At 38.2% G+C, this 25,530-nt stretch overlaps 1 protein-coding gene across 1 annotated transcript in view; it reads right to left on the bottom strand.

Annotated features, from left to right (window-relative positions):
• Syne1 (spectrin repeat containing nuclear envelope protein 1) overlaps positions 1-25,530 on the bottom strand; it is a 364,140-nt gene that overhangs the window by 272,935 nt on the left and 65,675 nt on the right. Inside the window, exons 4-14 of the mRNA XM_090337945.1 lie at positions 23,721-23,816; positions 22,019-22,102; positions 18,122-18,142; positions 17,554-17,646; positions 16,432-16,610; positions 14,137-14,333; positions 12,580-12,689; positions 9,420-9,470; positions 5,804-5,911; positions 1,874-2,011; positions 59-223 (exon numbers count right to left, since the gene is read on the bottom strand). Of these exons, the coding sequence (XP_090194071.1) occupies positions 59-223; positions 1,874-2,011; positions 5,804-5,911; positions 9,420-9,470; positions 12,580-12,689; positions 14,137-14,333; positions 16,432-16,610; positions 17,554-17,646; positions 18,122-18,142; positions 22,019-22,102; positions 23,721-23,816 (1,242 nt within the window). The remainder of the gene's footprint in view (positions 1-58; positions 224-1,873; positions 2,012-5,803; positions 5,912-9,419; positions 9,471-12,579; positions 12,690-14,136; positions 14,334-16,431; positions 16,611-17,553; positions 17,647-18,121; positions 18,143-22,018; positions 22,103-23,720; positions 23,817-25,530) is intronic.

The following is a 25,530-nucleotide window of genomic DNA, read 5'->3' as shown; positions in this document are numbered from 1 at the left end:
TGTCAGTGAGCTCTGAGGCTGTGATGATACTCACACGAGGTTCAACCACAACGCCTACCTTATGTTGCTCGAGCTTGCGCTGGATGGTATTTGCTGTTTCCTCGTGGACCTGCTGTATGGCTATCTCCTCTCTCAGGGCCACCTCAGCTCTGTATAGCCAGGCCCCTATGGTGCCCAGAGGTGCAGGGAGAGATTTATCCAGCTGGATATGCCAGTCGAAAAGCTGAAAATGTAAACAGGCAGAAAAGTAAAATATTTCTCATGCAGAAGACAATTCCCCTAATACCCAAAGTCCTCCCAATTTTTTTGTGCTGATCCTGAGGCTTGAACTCAGGGCTTGAGCACTGTCCCTGAGCTTTTTTTTCTCTTTTTTTCTTTGCACAAGGCTAGTATTCTACCACTCGAGCCACAGCTCCATGTCTGGCTATTCAGGGGTAGCTAATTGAAGATAAAAAGAGTCTCACAGATATTCCTGCCCAGGCTGGCTTTGATCCTCAGATCTTAGCTTCCTGAGATCAAAGTTTCCTAAAAATGCTTTTTAAAGTTCATATGTTTAAAGCTAATAAATACAAATTAATGTAATAAGTCTAAAATAAGCAAATATCTATGATGCTGAGATTCACATTTTGAGGAGGAGGAGGAAAATTAGTGTTACAGCAAATTTCATACAAACAAAATGCATGTTAGACCACCAAAGAATATTAAAAGGAAGCATTTGCTATTTTCTTTCATGGAAATAGCAATAAAGCACCCACTTATATTCAGGGTTGCTTTTGCTGAAAGGGAAAATCTGGGTTCAATGGCATGAAGGGGTGAAGTCATTAATATACCATATGCTAAGCACATTCTCTTTGTCAACTGAGAACCCCAACATGAGGGTTACCTACACAGCTCTAGAGAAAGATAAGTTCCCAAGAGTCAGTGGGCCTCAGATGTCCTAATCTGCTCTTCATTTCTTCTCTAGAACCCAACTCTCAAACACTGTTTCCTATCTCATCTACTCTGATGAGTTAAGGTGCATAGGGATTATATTACTCTTTGGTGGAGTTGATGAAAAATAGGCTACCAAAATAAATAACATGGTTATCTGGAGTCCAATATTCTAATAAGGATAAAAGAGATCTGAGGTTTTGAAATCTTGGTCTTCAAGTTTTAATAAAGGATGTAAATAGGAAAGATGGCAGTTTTCCTTTAAATTCATGAATGATCAGATTATAAAACATCTTTAATTACAGAACATATTAACTGATTCTTAACGCTGATGAAACATGGTTATAGAATGTGAAAAGTGAGGCTGGGAAAGTAGCTTACTGGTAGAGTTCTTGCCTTGCACACATGTAGCCCTGGGTTCAATTTCTCAGTATCACATAAACAGAAGAAGTCATAAGTGATGCTGTGGCTTAAGTGGTTGAGTGCTGGCCTTGAGCAAAAGAAGCTCAGAGACAGTGCCAGACCCTGAGTTCAAGGCCCAGGATAGGAGAAGGAGGAGGAGGAAAAAAAGAGGAGGAAGAGGAAGAGGAAAAAAAGAGGAGGAGGAGGAGGAGGAAGAGGAGAAAACAAGTGTTTGATTTTTCATTTCCAGGACAAGACCAGAATTACCGATTCTAAACCACCTAGAGGTAAGCTTTGTAAGGCAAAAAGTAGCCTAGAAGTCTCTCAGATATTCAATCTATCATTTCCTCCATGACTGGCAAACAGCTACTAACACCAGTTTTTTCACCTGTGTAGAAGAGAGCACAGTGCCTCATAGATAGGTCTTTCCTACCTGACATAGTGCAGTGGCACCTCTTGCTTAATGCTATGTTAGAAAAGCTGTGACATGATCTTGACTACAGTACTTGAGCCTGGGGAAAATGAGCCACGGAGAACTTACCCTAGCGGACACTCTGTCCCAGGACTGTTTTACCAATGCTTGGTCAAGGGACAATTTCCCATCTTTCTGCAATGGTTGTAGAAGATGTTCAATCTGCTTCCTTTTCATTTCATATTGAACTCTGAAGTGCTTAAATGACTAAGAGAGGAAAAACCACAGATGAGTCACAAAAAAAAAAAAGCAAAGGAAGCCACATTTCCTAAACAGCGATCCGTTTGGCCAACAGTTAAGACAGGTCGTTGATGTTACAGCCTTCCCTCATTACAGTGAACTTCACTTATTGTGGCTTCACTGATTCTTTCTTAAAAATGCTGTAATCTGACTCTCATGTAATTCTAATTCTGTATTGCAAGTTTCCACTCTATGGCAGGATTTTGCAGTACAGAAGTATTTCTATGGAGCATATAAAATATAAGTGTGTGGAAAAGATTCATAAGAGAGTAGTAAAGGTTTATAAAAAGGTAGAAAGCCTTGACATATATGTATATATATAATAAAATAAATATACCATTGCTACTTTGTGGCAGGGGGTCTCTGGAACGTAATTCTCACAAGAAGTGAAGGATCACTATAATATCAATAGCAGTTATTATAGTAAAGACAGCTATAAACCAGTGAGCTGAAACTATGACCCCTTGTACTTATTACCCTCTCTGATGTTTATGCAACCCAACAACATAGACATGAATTAATAGTATGAAGACAAGAGTGACTCTTCACAGACAAATAGGAGGGGCAGGATTAAAGCCTAGGACTTCTCATTTCTACCTACACTATTTTACATGCCAGTTGGTATTAGTCAAGAAGAGATAAGAATGTACATCTCTGGTATTTATGAAGATAGTTGTTTTACTTCAAATTATAAACAGCTTTCCAAAAGAAATTACATACATCAAAATCATGCTAGTAAAAGATACCGAAATCTGTGTTATATAAGCCTGTAAGAAGAGGTGTATTTTATTAGATCACCTGTACATATCAAGTATATTAGTTTTGTGGTATTGAAATATCATGTATGATAGAGAATAGTTAAAATAAATTTATAGTAAGTAGATTAACCATTTGCACAATGCTGACATAGAAGTAATACTTTTAAGTTCTATATTTTATACTATTTATACATAGTAAAATGTGATTCTATGTCCAGTTATCAACTGAAAGTATCATTCAGAGGTGTAACTATATTATCTAAGTATGCAAGCAAAAGTCTAGCAGAAAATAGAACTAAGATAATTGGAGGAATGAATGACATGGTAAGGAAATGGAAAGACTTGGAAAAAAATCTTATTAAGTGAAGTAAGCCAGGCCCAAAGGAACATGGGCTCAATGGTTTCCTTGATTTGCAATAATTGGTGTACATCTAGGACTCTCCTAGCAGAGGATTGCAATAGCTCAAAACCTAGGTACATAAGGTCATATAGGATGAGACTAAATGTAAGGATCTCTAGGATATGGAAACAAGAGCTTTATCTTGAGTGATTGTTGTTCTTGATGTACTGTTATTTCTCTTCTCTTTTTTGGCCCTTATTGTTAATCTCATATTGCTACTGTATCTGACTTTGTTACCTTGTATATTGTATTATGGTTATTTGTTTAATTGAAATAAGAAAGGGAAGGGGGAAAACAAGATGATTGGGGGTAGGGGGAGGGAAATGGGGACAAAAACATGAGAAAGGGTAACAATGCGTGGGAAGTAATGCACTTACTACCTGAAGAATGTAACTGTAACCCCTCTATACATTATCCCAACAATTAAAAAAACCCACAGAACTACCCTATGATCCAGCAATATCACACTTGGCCATTTATTAAAAAATTTACAAACAAGAAAAAAAAATGGAGACATTTGAACATGTAGATTCACAGGAAGGCCACTGGAGGGAGGTAGTGAGTATAACTTTCACATGAATTTTCTCTCATTTCCTCTAACTTAATGGAATTTAAAGAATGGCAAAAATAAAATCAGTCTTTAACTTTGTTCCACAGATTTTATGTTTGTGAAAAGAGAATAACTTGCAAGTTAAATCAGAAGATGACATAATGTACATGTTAAAGAAAAATTTCCCTAAGAAACCAATTTCACATAGTTCCCAAGCCTGTTTTTTAAACTACAAACAAATATTTTTGGCTCAAAAGATATGCTTCTGTTTTATTTTTTTTCATTTTTAGCTTTTTTTGATAAAATAAAATCTGAGTCATTTGTAAGCTTATAGTTTGCAGATTATATTTTGATTATTTGTACTAGTATTAAAACTCATCAATGATTAAATAAGCATACAAATTTTGCTCTTAGATTTCTTTGTTTTCAATTTACTAGTTCAATCATTTTTGGGTGAGGGAAAAGATTACTGAATTTACATCACTCCATCAATGAAAAACAATTTAAAAAGTAGATGGAAAATAATCACATATTTATTGTTTTGTAAAATTCAACAGAAACACAAATATATAAAGTCAGGCATATTTACAAACATGGTAAAAGCATATGCCAAGTGAATAATATTGGAATGTATTATGTCTATGGATAAAGATGATATAATAAAACTCACTGAAGGGGCCGGAAGTTTGGCCTAGTGGTAGAGTGCTTGCCTAGCATGCATGAAGACCTGAGTTCAATTCCTCAGTACCACATACATAGAAAAAGCCGTAAGTGGTGCTGTTGCTCAAGTGGAAGTGCTGTAGTCTTTAGAAAGTCCAAGAACAGTGCTCAGGCCCTGAGTTCAAGCCCCAGGACTAGCAAAAAAAAAATCACTGAAAATGTGGAATTATAGGAAGTGGTAAGCATAGGGAAAGGAGAAAGCAATAGAAAGTTTTATCTGAAGTATAATACATTCATGTGTGAAATAACCACAGTAAAATTCATTTAAACAATTAATATACACTTTAAAGAATGAATGACAGGTCTTATTTTGTACAGGGGGAGGGAGCTACTGTTGAGATAGGGAGGAGCAAGAGTGGGTGGATGAGTGTGAGCAAGAACTCTATACATGCTCAAAAACAGAAATGATGCCTGTTGAGGCTATTCTATGAAAATGAAAGGGAATAAAGGAAAGTGACACAAAGTAGGGTGAATCGAAGTACACTGTATGTGTGTAGGATGGATGGATGGATGGATGGATGGATGGATGGATAGATGAATGGATGGATGGATGGAAATGTTACAATGAAATCCCCTTGTACAAAACTAATATAGGCCAATGTAAATATTTTTAAAATCCATGAATAAACTTATTCCCTGTGGTATTTAGTCTCTTATACTATTGAATCCATTTTCATAGCTAAAAATAACTAAAATATTACATGAAGAATACACTACAAAGTATTATGTGGAATATACAAATATATAGACTCTATTATGACGTAGGACATCTCACACAGGTGATACATGGCGGAGCTTCATAGAATAAAACATAGCTCCTTAATGGGAAAAGCCTGTTCTAAGACACTGTATCTTCAAGTGAAAGTGTGAAGCAGAAAATCAATTAAAGGCAGAGTAATGAGCCTAAGGGAAACACCAGTAGTGACCTCAACTTGAGGACAATAGTTCTGAGGGACATAATGCATGCTGATTTCTTCAGTGGAGCTTTCCAGATAATCATGTTGCAATCCTTTATTAAATCCAACTTATTTTGTAGTTATTTTCATTTGCATCATCAGTTTTGGGTTGTTGTTTGTTCGTGTCTTTGTTTTTTGGTGGATTTCAACGTCAGGTGACCACCACAAAAGCATTGTGCAGAGGCAATGCCTATGTGTAAAAGCTTTCTGCTTACTTGGAATTAAATTATGTTCAAAGGTATAAGAATAAGTATCATTTCTTTAAAGGCTTTTCTAATTGGCATAATTTCACAGAAGATACAGGATAAATGACATAAGTAAGGCACAGTCATGAGAAGCTTTTGAAAAACTCACCATCTGTTTCTCATACAATACCTGGTATCTATCCTGTGGGTTTGATTCAATCATTTGTGCTCTTGTCAAATCTCTTTCAAATTGTTCTATCCAAACTTTCATTTCCTTCAAAATTAGTCTGTCTTCTCTCTGGAGACCACAAAACATGAGAACTTTATTAGTAAATGTAAAAGTTATTTAATTGATGGCTACATTTAATATTTAACACATCACAAGTGTTTCTGAAAATTTTTATTTCTTCTCATCCCAACATTTTGGTGTAAGAAATACAACAAACTACTCCTCAGAAAAGACCTTGTCTTCTTAACTGATTAAATTATCTCCATCCTTCACTGTCTCCTCCAACATGAAGAGAACTTAGTGTTCTCTTAAGTTAGAGCAATAAGCTCATAAGGGAAATGTGTTCAAAACAGAAGGCATTATGGAGAGAAATACTCAGAAGGCAAGGAGCTAGATGGAAACACAGGCTGGTGAATTGTGCTACGCCCAAGGTCATTGAAAACTCAGAAGTCCATCTTAGAAGGAATTGAGTTCAGGGAGTTGCTGTCTCAATAAGTTTGGAAAATGGTCCGCATTATTAACATGATATTCAGTATTAGAAACTCCAAAGATACAGAAATCACAAGTATACTGCTCAATGTCAGATTCCTAGATTGTTGCAACCTATTTACTACAAGAGACTTATGAAACCATCCACTGAATTCATGCATCCATATTTTTCTATACATATTACAGGAGGAATTTGGGCAAAATTTAGTAGACTTTTTTTTTACCAAAGATTTTGTGTTTTTTAAGAAATCAAAAGTAATCATAGCTATATTTTGTTTTGTTTTGGGTTTTTTTTGCCAGTCCTGGGCTTGGGCTCAGGGCCTGAGCATTCTCCTTGGACTTTCTCAAGGCTAGAGCTCTACCAGTTGAGCCTCAGCACCACATCTGGCTTTTTGCTATGCATGTGGTACCGAGGAATTGAACTCGGGTCTTCGTGCATGCTAGGCAAGCACTCTACCACTAGGCCAAACTCCCGGCCCTCATAGCTATATTTTTAACATGACTGTAGTTTTCTACTACAGTCTCTTGTTCACAGCTTGGTGACACTGGTAAAAGGAGAGGTAAAGTGTAGAATCAATGGAGTGTGGTCCATACAGGCAGGAAGAAGTGGCTTAAATTCTGACTGAACTATGCAACAGTTCTGTGGCCTTGGTTCATCTTCTGCACCTCACCTGGGCAGTCACCATACCAGACTTTCCTGTGGTGCTGGTGGTAGTTCAAGGTCCTCTCTGTTACATAACCCAGAGGGTCTGACATACACTACTGAGATACTCCATGATTTCTCCTGCTTTCTAATTTTCAGTCATCTGAATGTGAACTCTTATCTTCTCATATCTCCCTGGACATTCTCTGCCAAACTTCTCTTGACCCAGAACTCTGTGATCTGGGTCTTTTTCTTCTCTGCAATGGGTTCTCAAATAACTTCCATGTGCACACAAGCCACCCTGGACGGTTTGTGAGAGCTCAAATGGCTGGTCACACAGCAAGCAGGCTTTGTGGTACAGTAGAGCTGTGGAAAGGCCCAGGAATTTATATTGCTAATGAGGTATCCAGATGAACCGGGGTGACTTGTGTAGGGGCCACATTTGGAGGTCCTTATGATTCTGTAGCAACTCAGGCTTCTATAGTCAACTAAATGGAAGATGCATTGCTGTGCCCTGAATTACCAGAACTGTCGTGTGTGTTGTTATCGACAGCACTTAACCCAGTGTCTTCCCTCAGTAATCACCCAACCCACGGACCTGGAGTAGTGGTTACTTGATAACATAGTAAGAGGAAGAGATGACACTGGAGACATTTGAAAAGCTTCAGCTTCTCCCGTGATGGCTCTTCTGGCCGATTAGGTGAACATCAAGGCCCATGTTGTTATTATTGGTCAATTTTCATGCCCAGGAAAACACTGGTAATGCATTCTTTTTGTTTGTTTGAGGTGTGTGTGTGTGTGTGTGTGTGTGTGTGTGTGTTTTCCTTAGTGCTATTGATGGCACTTCAACTCAGGCCTGGGCACTGTCCTTGAGCTTTTTTTCCCTCAAGGTTAGCACTCTATTACTTGAGCCTTAGTAATGAATTGGAGATACGAGTCTCCTGGACTTCCCTGCACAGGCTGACTTAGAATCACAATCTCAGCTTCATGAGTAGTGAAGATTGCAGGAATTTCAGCCCCTGGTAGGTTGCTAGCAAGGCATTTTTTTTTTTTGCCAGTCTCAGGGCTTGAACTCAGGGCTAGAGCTCTACCAGTTGAGCCACAGCACCACTTCTGGCTTTTTTTCTATGTATGTGATACCAAGGAATCGAACTTGAGTGTTCGTGCATGCTAGTCAAGCACTCTGCCACTAGGCCAAACTCCTGGCCTAGCAAGGCATTCTTAAGAGCCCACCTGCAGAACAGTGGAAGTCTGCAGGGAGTGTGGGTCTTCACTGACAGTCTCTCAGGACGAGTTGAGCATGAACTGCTACATCTGAGAGGAATCCATACTGCCCCAAGAGTCGCTGTTGTTACAAACTGAAATTATTTCACAGATCATCTGATGATTATGCCCTTATAATAACCTTTTTAGAATCCATTTAGCACAAGCTTTTTTTTCTGTTGGTTGGGATATTATAGAAGGAAAGAGAGACGTAACTAATTATACACCCATTTCGAAGAGGGAAATAAAGTTTCAAACAGTGGAGTTCCAGAACCCAACCGGTAGCTTTTCTGGTAACGTCATATGCATTCAAAAGACACCAGGACTACCTATGAAGAAGAACATACAAATTGCAGGTAGCTACACCTTCACCTTACTCTTTCCTCTCCCCCTTCCTACCTCCTCCACTCTTCTCACAAACACAAAGCCATGTTTATATTTTTTGCCTTGTTCATATGTAAACTTATGCTCCATGAAACACAAAGGAAACGGATTTAATATTTGACATGCTATTAGTTAATTTTGATTTTCTATGATAACTGTTGACATGAAATCTACTATATTGACAGATGTTTTACCTCAGGCCCAGCTGTAATAGCAAGGCAGATGGCTTAATCTAAAATTTGGGAGAGGTAGTCAAAGCTTGCATAGGAGCAAGGATTCAAAATCATTCATTCTATACATATTTTTAGCATATACCATAGAGTGTGAAATTTATTAAACCATATGGCTTAATATTGAACAAAAGAGTTGTGTGGAAATTCAGACCAACAAAATAACACAACACTTACCTTTTCCAAAGATTTTCTGCTGAACTTTTTTAAGATACAAAAATAAACCTTAACTGTATTTTAAAATTTTTTTCTTGTTACATTTTAAGAAACAAAATTTAGCTATCATAATCTTTTTATTATTAGTGTGGTTACGTGTTAAGAGGAAATGAAAAATCCTCCCAGGATTAAAGATTAGTGGGCAAATCTATGACAGTGACTTTAACTGCTGCTGACATTTAATAACACACATGCGTGTTATTTTTTTCTATTAGACATAAAGGAACTAACATTGGTAAAGTATTATAAGAAATGTGTACATAAGATGCATGCATGCAGAGGAATGGCTTGTAAGCTACAGCATGTAAGATACTTGAGACAGTTCACTCATTCCAGACTGTTTGACTCTTACCTGAAAACTTTGGATACAATATGCAAAGGATGAGAGAACTGGAAATATTTCCTAACATAAAAAGATAATATATAGAAACAATATAAATCAGGGAATAAGAAGGAACTCAGTGGGCAGGTATCTGTTTATAGACAAACAAGCAATTGCTTTAAAGGTATAATTACTTTAAGATGTTTCATAACTTCCTCTTTTTGTTGTTGTTCCAGTAGGAGCTCAATTCAGGGCCTATGTACTCTCCCTTGCTTACTTTTGCTCAAGTCTGGAGCTCTACCACTTGAGCCACATCTCCACCTTCAGCTTTTTGTTTTTTGTTTTTTGCCTGTTAATTGAAAGCAGAAGTTTCATAGACTTTTTTGTCTGTGCTGAATTTGAATCTCAACCCTCAGATTTCAGCCTCTTGAATAGCTAGGATTAGAGTTTGGGTTTTTAAAACACTCAATATATCAACCCTTTTTATTTTAACTTCAAATAGTCATGTGGAGAATAAAATTAAACATTTTAGGAGAAGAATTATGTTAATAGAAGAATATGAACCCTTATCTTTCTCCTATGAACACACTATCAGCTTATACCCATGGAATATCTTCAGAGAAAAAATGTATTTATTACCAGTATAAAGATTATATTCAAAGTGGGGTCTGTGATATCTTAAACTAAAATAGACTTAATAATGATATAGACATCAAAAGTATATAGAAAAATAGGTTAATTTATGAAGAAATAAATTGCTACTACTTGAGTATTCCATGTTTTGAGGACATGGTCAATATATAAATATATATGTGGTTTATAAATTCTTAAAAGTTCATCAGATAAAGTTTGGGACCACCCACCATAATAACTAATATAAGCCTTCCTTCATAAAGATTTGTATTTTTAATTATTGAAAATATCCAAATTGTGATGCTTATGAATATGTTACATGTTCATAGTAAACAATAAAACATACTTTCTTCAAAATTAATTTTGAGAAAACCTGAAGTCAGGTGCTTAGTCTTTTTGAAAAGAAATAGAGAGAATTGTCTAACACATCAAAAATGTATTTTCTAGACGGTTAAAGTTATTTAAACTTTACTGGAGTGCTGAGAAGCTTGTTTCAGGAGGGAACGTCCCGGCTTCAGTGTTGCCTTCCTGCTGATGGAAGCAGCTTCTAGAAACTTCTTTCATTTCTCAATACTTTTTAGAAATGTTTGCTCCATAAACCATTGACAAATGAGTCTGGTGATCCAGATTTGAGGTTGAACTTTTGGAAGTCAGCAAGTGAAGTTTTCCCCAAATTATACTTTTCACAAAGCTAGAGCCATTCTCTGGAATGTCATGTTAACATAATCCCCAAACTCAAGACAACTGATGCCTCTGTGTTACTTAATTATTTCATGAACTCACTGGAAAATTACTATTAATATCAGATCTGTTTCTATTAGAAAACAATAAAGTAGAATAGAATTCCTGTCCTTTTGCTTCCTTAGATCTCCTTCTGGTGTTCAAAAAAGTATACCTTACATTTTTTGTTTTTCAAACTGATTTTCATGATAATGTCAAAGTACTGAAAAACTCTGGTAGCAATCACAAGACAGAAGCACAGCTTCTCCATGTATGATTTTCCCTTATAAGTAAGCTAAAATTTGGCAGTGAATCTCGTCTGTAATTTTAAAAAAAGAAATTACAATTCACAAAATAGGAAGAGAATGGAATATCCATTCTCACTGGTAAATCAGGCCCTGTTGTATTCTGGCTGGAGCACAAAATGGGACAAATTTGATAGCTAGCTGGATCAATTCTTTTTTTAAGACATTTCAAAAGCAAAAACATGTTATATGCCCTTTTGACTAGGAATTCCACTTCTAAGACTCTTACAGCAAAGTTTCATTACAAGGCTGCCCATTTAATATGATTTGGTATTTAAAAATTAGAAATTCACAGCTCATATACAATGGGCTGCAGAGTTCTTTATTCATTTTTAAAATCTTTAATACTTTTGGCAGGACTAGGGTTTTGAATTCAAGACTTTATACTTTCTAGACACATGCTCTCCTATTGGGGCCCCAGCCTCAGGTCATTTTGCTTCGGTTATTTTATGCCAAAGGTGACGTAGGCTGTAATCCCCCTACTGTAGCTGGCATTATGGGTTCTTGTCACCCCATCCAGCTTTATTCTACTGAAATGAGATCCTGAGTATGTTATACCCAGGCTAACCTCAAACACAATATCAGCAAGGATTACAAACTTGAACCAATGTACCCAGCTTGCATTGCTCTTTTCCATGTTAATGGAAAAGTAGTAGTATAAAACTATGGACACACTGTGATTCCATTTTGTTTAAAAATTATATTTTAATATATTTTTAAAACATTTGGAAAAAATAGGTTCATTTTTTCCCCTAAGGTAATTTCTGTGTAGAAGAAGATGATGGATAGAGAAATTGTCTTTCGTTTCTAATTTTTTTGGCCAGTACTGGGGCTTGAACTCAGAGCCTGAGCACTGTCCCTGGGCTTTCTCAAGGCTAGCATTCTAGCAGTTGAGCCACAGCACCACTTCCAGCTTTTGTTTTCCTATATATGTGGTACTGACGAATCGAACCCAGGGCTTTACGCATGCTAGGTAAGCACTCTACCACTAGGCCATGTTCCCGGCCCCTCATTTCTAATTTTTTATTAGTGACAAAAAATCTGTCAATTGAGCATTATGAAAAATATATTAGATGATTAAAAAGATAAAAATGTAACCACCATAAGTAATTAAGACTTTTGTTATTATGTCTGCTGTAAAAGAATCTAGAATTTAAATAAGATTTCATAAGATACCATACAGGAAGGAATCTCATAAACTGTATGTACAAATAATATGACCCATACAGTATTATTTCAATCCTCACATTAAAAGAAGGAACTAAACTGGAGCTCCCAACACTGTGGCATTCCTTAATTGCAATTTATTGCAACTGAATACCTAACATTTATCACTAGCAAAGGTCTCCCTGACATACCAACATATAAACCAGAGAAACATTTCCAGTATTTGCTTCTCCACTGGATGATATCTGTTCCTTGCTTAGTTACTATCCTATTTAAATAAAATCTCATTTAATGTGTTTGAAAACAGTACTCATCAAAATCTGAGTTAAGTGCACTACCAATATTTAAAAGCAATGGAGAGCTACCTCATCCTCAAGCCCGTCGGCGCCTGCACTGTGGACATCAGGATAATGTTTCAGGAACTGGGCTACATAGGTCATGATGGACTTCTCATCTGGTTTATCCACATCTACATCTGGAAAGCCAAAACACATGTGCATAAATTAAATACCATTCATTGGATTTTAATAACACAAGTTTTGAAAGCTAGCAATTTGCCCCCCCCCCAAAAAATACTATCCAAATCACAGGTGCCAATGGCTAACATCTATAATCTCCACTCAGGAAGCTGAGAATCGGAGGCTCATAGTTCAAAACCAGCTCAGGCATGAAAGTCCATGAGACCCTTATCTCCAATGAACTACCAAAAGAACAAAGAAAATCCAGCCATAAATGGAGCTATGGCTCATATGGTACAGTGCTAGCCATGAGCAAAAATGCTCAGAGACAGCACAGGTCCCAGGATCAGTGCACACACACACACACACACACACACACACACACACACGCATGCACAAGTTTACATACTACCTATGCTTCATTCTACCTATTCCTTCATTTACCTCAAGGCTAAAAACAAACGAAGGTTTAAAGATTTCCCAAGTAGGCTAGGAGCATGGCCTAGTGGTAGAGTGCTTGCCAAGCATGCACGAAGCCCTGGATTTGATTCCTCTGTACCACATACACAGAAAAAGCTGGAAGTGGTGCTGTGGCTCAGGTGGTAGATCACTAGCCTTGAGAAAGCCCAAGGACGGTGCCCAGGTCCTGAGTTTAAGCCTCAGGACTGGCAAAAAGGAGAAATAAAAATATTTCCCAAACATAAGGAGCTACTGAAAGTAGGCAGAAGCTGGTAGACGCATCCAATACAGCAGACCTCAAACAAAACTTACTCAAAAGAGACAAAGTCACTTCCTATTAATGAGGGATTATCTATTTTGGTAACGTAACTAGCATAAATTCATATGCATCATTTCGATTGATGTCAAAGCATTGAGTGGTTATCAATGTTCCTGAATCTAATGACAAATGTTTTAAAAATATGGTCTTAAATAGGAAAGGGAAGGGGGAAAAACAAGAGGACTGGGGGGGAGGAGGAGAAGGAAATTGGGACAAAAACATGAGAGGGGGTATCAATGTGTGTACCTACTACCTAAGGATTGTAACTGCAACCCCTCTATACATTATGCCAACAACTAAAAAAAAAGGTATGACCTTAAATCATTAATAATGTTCTCTGTTTTCCTCTTTGGATTATACAGTGTAATTATTTTTTATCACATCTCTGCCTCTGTTCCTCCAACCTTCTGCCAGACCTTCATTTGACACTTAGACACAAGTTCAGTTCCCACGGTTTTGAACTACAATTTGTTGGTAGCTGGCTATATACCAAAGCCAAAGTGCCACCTCAGGCAATGTCATATTTTGTTCCTAAATATGATGGCACATAATGTCTATGGAAGAAAGTTGCTATGAGAAGATATTATGCTTTCCTGATTTCCTACAGCTTTCTGGCCCTTAACTAACAGCATGTGTGGGTTTAGTACATACAAACACATGCTACCAGGAGCATACAGTAACAATACCTTCAGGATCCAGCAGTCGTGGAATGCCAAGCTGTGTTTCAGCGATATTGAATGCATCCTCCAGATTTTGTCGGTTCGATCTGCTTTTCACCTTTTCCAGATCCACCAACTCAGGCCGGATGGCATGGATGACTGAATGAAAGGCAAGACCGCTTCTCCAGCTCCGCCCAAAGTCTTTCAGTTCTATTCCCATCTGCCTAAGGCAACAGACACAAAACCAATGTCAAACTATCAATAAGCAAAAGCACGTTCTTCAAGGCCCCAACCAAACCTCAATGTTTTTCATCCGTGAGGTGGACGTCAGTTAATTGTTACTGAACATGATTGAGTAAAACCATTTTCTACAGCACATCACATGGAAAATTCAAGTTAATAAGACTTAGAATTCTCTACAGGAGATTTAATTTTTTTAGTAATTAAGATGATCAATATAAAGCAAACATAGACACTATTAAAAGGAAACTTTTTAATGACAAAAAAGTGTTGAAGAAACATTGTGAAAATATCAAAGGTGATCATAGCTAACCATGGATAAATTTTTGAAGAAACTTCTTACACATTTCTAAGCAACACTGTGTGACATAGGCTGACATCATAGTGGAATAAAAAGATGAGAATGTCATATCACATGCATTAAAGTGTATAAGGCATGTTATAAGAGTGATTTTAACATGAGCAAGAACCCACAACTAAGTGTCAAATCTATAAATGTGACTATGTAGTTGGCATGGATACTAGAAACTGATAATCTTTTTAAAACATTGATTTCAGGGGCCAGGAGTTTGACCTAGTGGTAGACTGCTTGCCTAGTATGCACAAAGACCCGGGTCTGATTCCTTGGTACCATATACATAGAAAAAAGCCCAAAGTGGTACTGTGGTTCAAGTGGTAGAGCTCTAGCCTTGAGAAACCCCAAGGATAGTGCTCACCCTGAGCTCAAGGCCCAGGACTGGCAAAAAAATAAAGAATAGAAAAAAAACATTTATTTCATTCACTTTATAGCTATTTCTCATTAAAGGAAAAATATTACTTAATTAATTTTACCACATTCTCAAACTTTCTATGACAAAATACTTTTTTTCTATGAAAAGTATTTACTGAAATCCTCACTAATGGAAGCTGCAAATACTGGTAAATATTATCTCAATAAATATAAGGTTCACTCTAAAACATGTTTCCCAAAGTATATTCAGGTTGTGTAAAATATTGTGAGTTAAAATTAGCACTATTAGAACTAACTATGGGCTTCCCAAATCAATATTTTTAAACAATTTCATAGGATTCCAATAATTCTAAAAGATGAATTTTCTCTTAGCTCTTTGGAGTTTTTGTAGTATGGACTTAAATTCTTGCAAGTCATGAAGATTAAAAAAAAAATCTGTCCTCCTTATTTCCTGCTCCTCCAGCATTTTCTTTTGAAAATAGAACTCCATTTAACATTTCAATACTGCATAAGAAGTGCTTGTTTACAACTGGTTTTCCAGCAGGAGTTAATCGGATTCTGATTAATGTGTTAGACAGATGAAGTGAGAACAAGTGAGTGATTTTTATCCATCATCTAGGAAGATCAAGTGAAAGCACAACTTCTGTGTGAAGAAAATTGCCTCTGATCTCATCAGACCACAAAACATTGTTGTTCTCAGCTGAAACCCCACCCCACTGAAATTGTTAGAAGGTACACATCTTGAGAATTCTAATTTTCTAGCCCTCATTATACCAAAAGTATATACATAGGTAAATTTAGATTTCAACTCAAATAGCTAGAGTTCACAGGGGAAACTCTATTCCAGATAAAAGATAAGACCAAAGGAAGAAAAGAAATTAAGTGACTAGAAAGTTTCAGGAAATTGTTACATTTGGAATGTTGATCTTATTTATCTTATGATTATGACACATTGTTCATATTATTTTGACACATTATAGTCTTACCAAGAGATATGCTAATATAAATATCTGATTCATTTGGGTAAAGATTATTAATCCAAGCAGGAACTCTAAACAATGATTTGATTAATGTGAGTCTTCATGCTTCTAATCAAAAGTACTAGATTGATTCATTTTATTCATGAGGCCTCATCACACTGATGAAAAATGAGTTCATTTTGTCACTGCATTTTCCTAGAGCACTAGTGGCAAATCTCCTGTTTATATCTTAAATCAAAGAGACAGAAGCAAAAGTTAAGCCTTTATTTATTCCAACGTCTCTTCAAATCTTGCGACCAGGAGAAGGAACATAAGTAATAAATTGATCAGTCATCACAGAGTTTCAGACGGCCATCAGCTCTTGGTACTCACTTTCCCGCAGTGTACTGCACCCACTTCAACAGCGCCTTCTTGGCATTTCCTTGGATCCTGGTGGGTGCCTTGCGTTTACTTGGGGGGCTGGTGGTCTCCAGGCTGATCATGCTGTCCACAGAAGATGCGCTGCTGGACAGTGACTGCAGCTGGGGCAGGTTGCTGGTCAGCTCTTCAATCTGTGTATGAGATTTATCACTGTTCCTCTGTTCCCAAAGAACTGTGCTTTTCCAACTAAAAGTAACTGATCTCAGCATCCTTAACGCCCTTTGAAGAGTCTGCAGTCTTTCCAGTCAGAGTGGGGTTCTTCCTCCTTTCTACATTTCCTGTTGTCATCACTAGATCTTACACACACCTTTACATAGGTGTGGGTTGCCTAAGCAAGATTCATGCTATGGCTGGCATACTGAAACTCAGTCCCCAATATGATGAGAGCGGGAAGTGATGAGAAATAGAACCTAACTGAAAAATTCTTAGGGAAGATGCATTTGGAACAAACTCATGAATTTCTTATGGGATTCCGCTGTACAAATAAGCTGCTCTCTGCCTTCTGGCCATGCCACACAATCTCTCTGACCTGTGAACACCCCACCATGATAGACCATGACAGGACAGAGCCATGGCTCCCCGATCAGAGCCACTTGGATTTTCAATCTCCTAAACTATGAGCTAATCTCCTTCTTTCCTTTACAAGTTTAATAGCCTCAGTTATTTTGTGTTCACAATGGAAAACAGAGTAAACTTAATTAGAACCCTTATTCTAAAAGAAATGCCAAGTTAATTCTTTTCATCACAGCTGATAGGACACTGGAACTTCTCCATGACGGAAGAAAACAAGAAACAAATATCTCCTCATCTTCTACTACAATTATATAGTATGCAGTTATACAGAAACATATTTATCCAGTCTATCTCTATGACGAGAGTCTTTAGCTGAGGTTCTAAGGGTTCAGGTTATAGGTAAAACACCTTTGCAGGGGAGGTGATGGAATTTGCCTCCAAAAGACTGTGTGTATAGATGAGGGTATCCCAAAGGAAAGGCAGAGAAGGGCCTCATGAGTCTACCATTCTCATCCCCCATGGCTGTACATTAGGTTAGAAAAAGGAACCACAGCACCATACCTGGAAATACAGAATAATGGTCCACACCAGGCCCAGAACAATGGATGGTCGGCCATCAGCTATGTCAGTGCAGTTGATGTTCACTAATTTAATCTATTTAAACAGAAACGCTCTATTAGTAGTAAGTTAGAATGTCATAATCCACTTAATCATGCAAAAATTGGGTCTTATCTACTGAGAATTGGTTATCCTGTGTCATGATACATGACAAGACGCACATGGACCACAAAACAGCAAGCATGTGGTTTTTGGTGGACATTGGGGCAAAATGAAAACAGCTACAAAATGGATTTCACAGAGTTCTTTTGCTTAAAGTTAAAAAACAAATGAAACAAACAAACATATATATATATATATATACACACATAACCATGCAGGGATTAACTAATAAAAACACCAAACAAAATGTGGTTTTCTTCACATTTAGGAGTTGTGTGCACTTAAAGAAACCATGATGAGTGGTCCAGGAAGAAGCACTTACGTTGCAGGTGGCTACCAAAGACCTGAAACTTAGGTTGTCTTTTACCTATAGAAACCAGGAGTTAAAAACTCTAAAGTTTATACTAACCGGTGATCCTCTGTACATGGACTGCCATAGAAAACAAAGGGAGAAGATGACATACAGATGCAAATGCTCTTTTAAAGTCAATATGACTTGCTCAAAGGGAAACAAACGCATTACATTTACAGCACAGCTTTTTAAAGACAAAGGAAAGTTGAGAATTGGTAAAATAGAGATTTTACCATTAAGTTCTTAGGAGCAAAAATAACTGTAAAGAATATTTCTCTGTCTACAGATAAATTCCAATTTTTTCAACTATTAAACAGGCTAGTTTTTAAATAACAAGCAAAATGGACATATATGGTAAGTCTGTCAATCTGTAAGCACGCAATCAACTACTATTCAACTACTACTAAACTATTCAACTACTATTAAACTAGAAGTATACATTGTTTTTCATGTGTCTTCTGACTTTGGTACCACAATTCCTACCAAAGTCAGAAAACACATGAAAAACAATGTATACTCCTAGTTTAATCATTGTCACCAAGATTTCATGACATGTGCTAATGTTTAGAATTATGAAGCATCAAATTTTAAGAATTCATCAAACTTTATACTGATCCATTGAACCACCAACTTATTAAAATATAAACAATGGAGCAAAGTGAGGTGCTGTCTGTAATTCCAGACACATGGGAGGGGATAATAGAGGGATTGTGGTTCAAGGTCAGACCTGCTCAAAAAAATTCAAGACTCTGCTTGAAAAATATATAATAGACCAATGAAATAAGGGCATGATCCTAGTACTCCCTACTCAGCAAGTGTGAGGACCAAGACCCTGAGTTTGAACCCCAGGAATACACACACACACACACACACACACACACACACACACACACACACACAGAGTACATTATTTAATGCTCACAATCTAATCTTTGTGTTAAAGTACCCTGTTTCATATTCAGTATTTGATCATAAATTTGTAAGCATATAAATTAATTCACAACATACAGATTGAAAAGAACAAATCATACCATTCTATATTTTTTTCAGAATTATGTGACCATCCACTTATAAACTTGGGTCTGCAAATGCCACACACACATCCTAAAGTTTTCACCAAGTAGAAATAGTTAAATGTAGGAGGCATGCCCTTTAGGAAATATTAACCATATTACATGTACATTACTTTTAGACTTAGTAATCATATTTCTAGGAAGTAATATAGAAGACACACGGAATTGATTCCAGCAATACAGAAGTGTCGGTGAGCTGTGGTAGTGTCCTGCTCCCTAAAGTAAACGAAGAATTAAAGTCACCTGTAATGTGTGTTTGATGTATGGTGTGTGCTTGTGAGTATAGCACAATACTACATAAAAAGCAAATACAAATCAACTCGGTTATAAATGCATCTTGTAAGCACACTGAAGGAGGACTGGGATCTATCATCAGTACATTTGGAAAACAGCTTTTAGACTCGATACTACAGTGTTAAGTGCAGACAGAACTACACAGAGAGTGTTCTCCAGTTTGTGATGTTTTCCATGGTTATATGGACTGGTATTCCAAGACCTATTTCATATGTGGATTCATTTTCAACAAATACATAAATGTATTAAAAATGAGAACAGGGACAAAAAATATGGAAGGAGAGAATAAATCTCACAGTGTTGCTGGAATCAAAGTTATCACTTTAACCTAATGGTGTATACAATACACACATGCACACAGACCTGCAGCGAACAAGGTTTGTGTGCAGATGTGTACAGGGGTGTGGCCTGGAGAGAGAGGACAGCGTATGTTTATATATTCGTTGGCAAGCCTACATATCTTCTAGATGTGAATGTGGCAAGAGCCTAGGGGCCATGATTCTCGCAACCATCAGCACACCCGGGGCTGAACGCAGACTACCACCACCACCAAGAGGAGCAAAGCTTCCTTTGAAAACCAGCTGATTCTGGGTCTGGGTTAGGGAAAATAAAAGACAAGGCTGGGACAAGTGTTCTTACACTAACTAAGGACGTGCCTGGGAGAAGGGAGGCCAAGCCAGAGAACATAGAAGTCAGTGGATGAGATCTCAAGGCTCAAGCCAGAGCAATGTGAGCAACAATGCAATAAAAGTTATTATTAATAATTGATTGCATCTACAGGAAAAAGAAAATATAAATAAGTTCATCCTGAAGGAAATAAACAGTTGTACAAATAAATGGGCAAGTATGGGAGAAATGTCATCTTTTTCATACAGAATGCCTGTCATAACAAATGCAGACTGAATGAGAGGAACGCAAATTGCCAACAAGGCAACACCTCACAAGTATCTCTTGGAGGCAATGTGTGAAAGTTTGAAAATGAGCAGAGAAATTAGACAGTATCCGTTACCTCCCATAAGGTATTTCTCAACCATGAGAGAAACGGCAGTCACAGAAAAGGATGACAGGAACCAGCTGCTGTGAGTAAACGTGCTCTCCAAATTTCATGTATTAGAAGCTCCATCTCAGAGAACTGGTAATGAAGCCTCTGGGAGGATCAAGATAAGGCCGAGGTAATATGACGTCGCTTGAAGGGAAAAATTATGCTAAGTGTGTCAGCTTCAGAGAGGCAAAAGCCACATGTTTTCCCTCACATATGTGGAAATTAGATACACAATATAAACATATATGCAAACACAATATAGGCCAAATACATATATACACAGTCAGATGGACTAAAATATGCACTCTACAGGGGAGGACTCCCCTGGTGCAAGTCCTTGGAACAATTAAAGGTTTAACAAAATGAATAACAGATAGCTAAAATACACATTTGCCTCGGGGAGGGGACAGTTAAGGAGAGGGGAGATAGGAAGGGTGGGTAGATACAGCCATGATATTCAATGTACTTGTGTGGAAAATTGTCCCAGGTAGCTGGAAAGGAGAGATGGAGTTGGGACAGATGGGGGAAATGATGGACACAAATCAAAACCTCTTTGTACAATTACTTGAAGATCGTGTTTAAAAAGGGGCACAAGATAAGGTCGTGGGGAGGGGCCACAATCCAGGGGACTGCTGGCTTTGTAAAGAGGCGGAGGAGGGCTTCTCTATCTCTCCTGTGACATCTCTGTTATGGTGGGAGGCAGCGAGATGCATGAGATCGTGCTGTGGACAAGTCAATTATTTCCTTCACTGTCAATGGCCAGCCCCAAGTGTTTGTAATAGGAAACTGACTATGACCCCTCTCCCCACCACTCTTCACAGGATCGCTGTTAACACCAGTAGCAAGAGGAAACCACAGACTCCTCTGCTACAGGGAAGAACACTGCCAGCCTTCCTTGCAGTTCCTGCCAGCAATGGATAGCCTCAGTCAGACTATGACAGAACATCATACAAACCTGTATCCAGGGTCCTTCTGCCAAAAGCTTCAAAGGTCATAGAAGACAAGAAAAGAAGGACTTGCCTTAGAAGGCAGACACAGTAAAAGCGTGCACTGAGGTTGGGTTGAGCCCTGGGCCAAAGGTGTTAACAATTTGTGCTCTGGTTAGTAGTTTCAACTGTAACTTTCTTATTTTAATGACAGTGCAGGCTCTGGTTAGGAAGTGCTTAAAAGTAGAGGAATGTGGCCGGGAGTTTGGCCTAGTGGTAGAGTGCTTACCTAGCATGCACGAAGACCTGGGTTCAATTCCAAAGTACCACATACATAGAAAAAAAGCTGGAAGTGGTGCTGAGGCTCAAGTGGTAGAGCTCTAGCCTTGAGAAAGTCCAAGGACAGTGCTCAGGCCCTGAGCTCAAGCCCAGGACTGGCAAAAACAAAAAGTAGAGGAAGGTGAGCAGAGTGATGTGAATTTCCTCTTTTGTAACTCCTTAGTAAATCTAATATCAATATACAATGACACTGTCTATCTGTGCATTTTCTCACATCCAGTAGTGACAATGCCAGGATGCCCAAGCCTTCTTGTTTAAGGGTTTGGCTTTTGCCTCTTACCTTTCTTCCTTCAAGGAACTTGAGGGCAGTACCGATGTTTGCCATAGCACGGATACGTTTCCCACCACGGCCTTGTTCACAAGGCTAGGGGAAGGAAAGCAGGAAGAAGTAAGAATGTATAGAATGCTCATGTCACTCCTGCGCATGCACCAAAACATTTATTGAACCTTTACCTTGAATGAAAAGCATGACTCTTTTAACGTCTTTTCTACCAAACATTGCACCCCCAAGTTTCATCTACACCATTTCCTTTCACCAAACTTCATTCTTTTTGACAGTGATGAAATGTGCCATTCATGTACTCTCATTCTATTGTGAATCTGAATTATTCCCAGAACATAAGGTTATACTCCTGGCTGATAGATGATTCTTATTCTTCTCATCTTCTTAGGCCAGCACAGCTTTTCTTAGATGCAATATAAAGGAGAAGAATAACGAGCCAGTAGGAAGTATAAAACTTTCCAGATGTATTTCTTTTCCTCTTTCACTCTTGTTAGCATTCAAAAAGAATCCCTGGGTTCGATTCCTTGGTACCACATACACAGCAAATGCCAGAAGTGGTGCTGTGGCTTAGGTGGCAGAGCACTAACCTTGAGAAAACAGTGTCCAAGGACAGTGCCTAGGCCCTGAATTCAAGCCCCAGGACTGGCAAAAAAAATCGCTGTTATAGATGCTCTTCAATCTTTCAACCACTGGTATTGATGGGACCTAAATGTTAATTAAATGAATGGAAATATATACATATACTGTAAGCTATCATTATCAGTGTATGGGACGGTCGACCTCTGACATCTGAAGTCATCGGGGAACTGAGATGGGACACGGGGGGACGAGGGTCTGCTACAGTGTGAACCTTTCAAAGGAGTCACACAAACTTCTCATCAGGCTGTATCTTCCAGTAAATCCACTTACAAAAGTTGCTTTGCGATCTCCCTGCACAAAACTAATTGAATCACCATGGGAAGACAAAAATATTCTTGAAAATGCATTGATACAATCGCTAATGATGGTCAAATGATTAGAAAAAAGAACACTGCCAATCTGAGACTTGTAAGTACAGTATTCTGAAATAATCCTGAACCTTCTCTTTTGTCCATTACCACCAACGATAAATAATTTACATTGACAAACTACTTACTGCTCCCTTTATCAGAATTAAAAGTCATAGACAAGAAAAATTAATATTTTATTATCTGCTAGTGTTTCCAGTTTGATAGTGATAGCTCATTCTCCAATGGATTTCACTCTATTGGATCCACAGTTTATAAAAGGCAGTCTTTCTGAACATCCTGTCCTGTCCCAAATAACTGATAATGGGAGATGTCACCACCAAGAGCCTGCTTAATTGTTCAACCAATATCAAACATACATGTTAGGAATTCTTTTCAAATGGGCAACAACACCTAAAGTGAGACAGTGGTTAATTTTTGTTGTGTCCCTGGTTACAATACAATGCCAAAGGTAGCCATTTGAGGTTCCTGCTCTTACTTCTCAGATGACTACTGCAAACAGTATTTTCAAACCTCTAGGAGTTTGTAGGAACAGGAAAGAAAATTTGCTTCCGAGAAGTGACAGGTAGAAGAGCAGACACCGTAGACAGGCAGATGTTGGGTGATGACAGCTTCCCTGACGCTCCCAACCCCACAACCCCCAAATTCCAGACAGAAACCACTTGACAAGTACAGTCAGAGGAAATCCTTACCAGCTTCTGCCCAGACAGGACTTCCAGAAGAGCCAGGAGCTTGACGCCATCTTTCATATCTTCAAAAAGATCATCTACCACCATCGGAGGCTTCCGCTGAAAAATCAAATGCTTCCCATTAGCATTTGAAACTGGTAGGAGAAATTCTACCAATATACACTTTGGCAGTAGTAGGTTAAGGAGCAAATCTAGGACCTCATCTATGCACAGTGCACACACTGAGTGGTATGCAGCTTTACCTCTCAGATCCTCTATTTTGGATATATTTACCAATTACTCTTGATAACTTCAAGACAAAAAAGCAGTCTAGCCAAGATAGAAGTCAATATTCACCAATCTCATAAACTACTGCTTAGGATAGAAACTCGTATGCTCACTGCATTCTAGAAAGAAAGTCATGAGAAGAGTGTGGGATAAAAGAAGGAAAAGAGGATACCATCAGCTGCAAAGGCTACGAAGCAGACTATAGCAGTTCCCAAAGGAGCAGCAGGAGGCACTGCAGACAGCCTGGAGAAGCTTCCCCACCTGCTTGTGATGCAGGCCCACCTAGTACTGGGGCTTCAGGAGGCTTGAATGCTCTCCAGGCATTCCCTGACTCCACGTCCTAAGGTGGAAGCTCTCTTAGCCTAGCCATGTCTCAGACTCAGTCTTCCCATTCCACGGGGCTTGGGTACATTCTGTGTCACAGCCTGGCACAGCCAACAAACCTCCTTTTGGAGCAATGAAAGTAGATCAGAGTAGAGTGACCAGCACCCAACATCCCCAAAGTGGGTAAACAGAGCCAGCACCTATGCCGGGCTGAGAGGATCCTCTGATTTTCATGAGTGTTACCAAATTCTCGACACACCTTGAATTTGGGTCTATCATGCATGACTCATTTAAAAGTGAAGACATAATGACATAATGATAATGCTAGGGGCCATGGGGAGAGATGTTCACAGATCTTGTAAAGGGCCTAACAAGTAGTTCCTGAATGTCAGCTATCGTGTGTGTGTGTGTGTGTGTGTGTGTATATGTGTGTGTGTGTGTGTGTGTGTGTGTGTGTGTGTGTGTGTGTATGTCTGTGTAAGAGAGAGGGACAAAAAGAGGGCACTTGAATTCAGGGCCTGGGCACTGTCTTTGAGCTGTTTTGCTCAATGCCAGCATTCTACCATTTTGAGTCACAGTGCCACTTCCAGTTTTCTGATCATTCATTGAAAATGAAGAGTTCATGGACTTTCTTACCCAAGATGGCTTCAAATTGTGATCCTCAAATCTCAGCCTCTTGAGTAGACAGCTAGAATCCAGTACCTAGCAATCTGTCTCTCCTTCTGTCTCTCTCAATCTCTCTCTTCCCTTCTTTCCTACCTTCCTTGTTTCTTTCCTTCCTTCCTTTCTTTTTGGAAACATGCTCTTACATAGAACTATTTTAAAGCCAAATGTGTTGAAATTAACTTTCCTCTCTACCCACTGACATGGTCCATTTATAATTCTCTTAGGACTACATGAATTATATACTCTGAAATTGGCATTCTAATTTTAAATGTATTTTTCTCTATATATAAAATGAACAACTTGAACACATTTTATCCTCATAGTGTGAAATACAAGTTCAAAAATAATTGTGTATCTTCAACCAGTCCCTCCTAAGTCTTACCATTCATAATTATATAGCAAACATGTATTAGAAAGCATATAAATAAAATAATGTAGCATAAAAGGAGCCATTACAATGGGAGCCATGTGGTCCAGCAAGAATCAAAATTATTATATGAGCCACTTACATCATTCAAAAAAGAATCAATCATTCCCAGTGCCGACTTATTCCCAG

Source organism: Megascapheus bottae, chromosome 8 (assembly GCF_031878675.1).
Source record: "Megascapheus bottae isolate mThoBot1 chromosome 8, mThoBot2.hap1, whole genome shotgun sequence".
In the NCBI taxonomy this organism is placed as follows: Eukaryota; Metazoa; Chordata; class Mammalia; order Rodentia; family Geomyidae; genus Megascapheus; species Megascapheus bottae.
The sequence above is the reverse complement of the archived record's forward strand: the minus strand, read 5'-3'. Positions and strand labels throughout refer to the sequence as shown.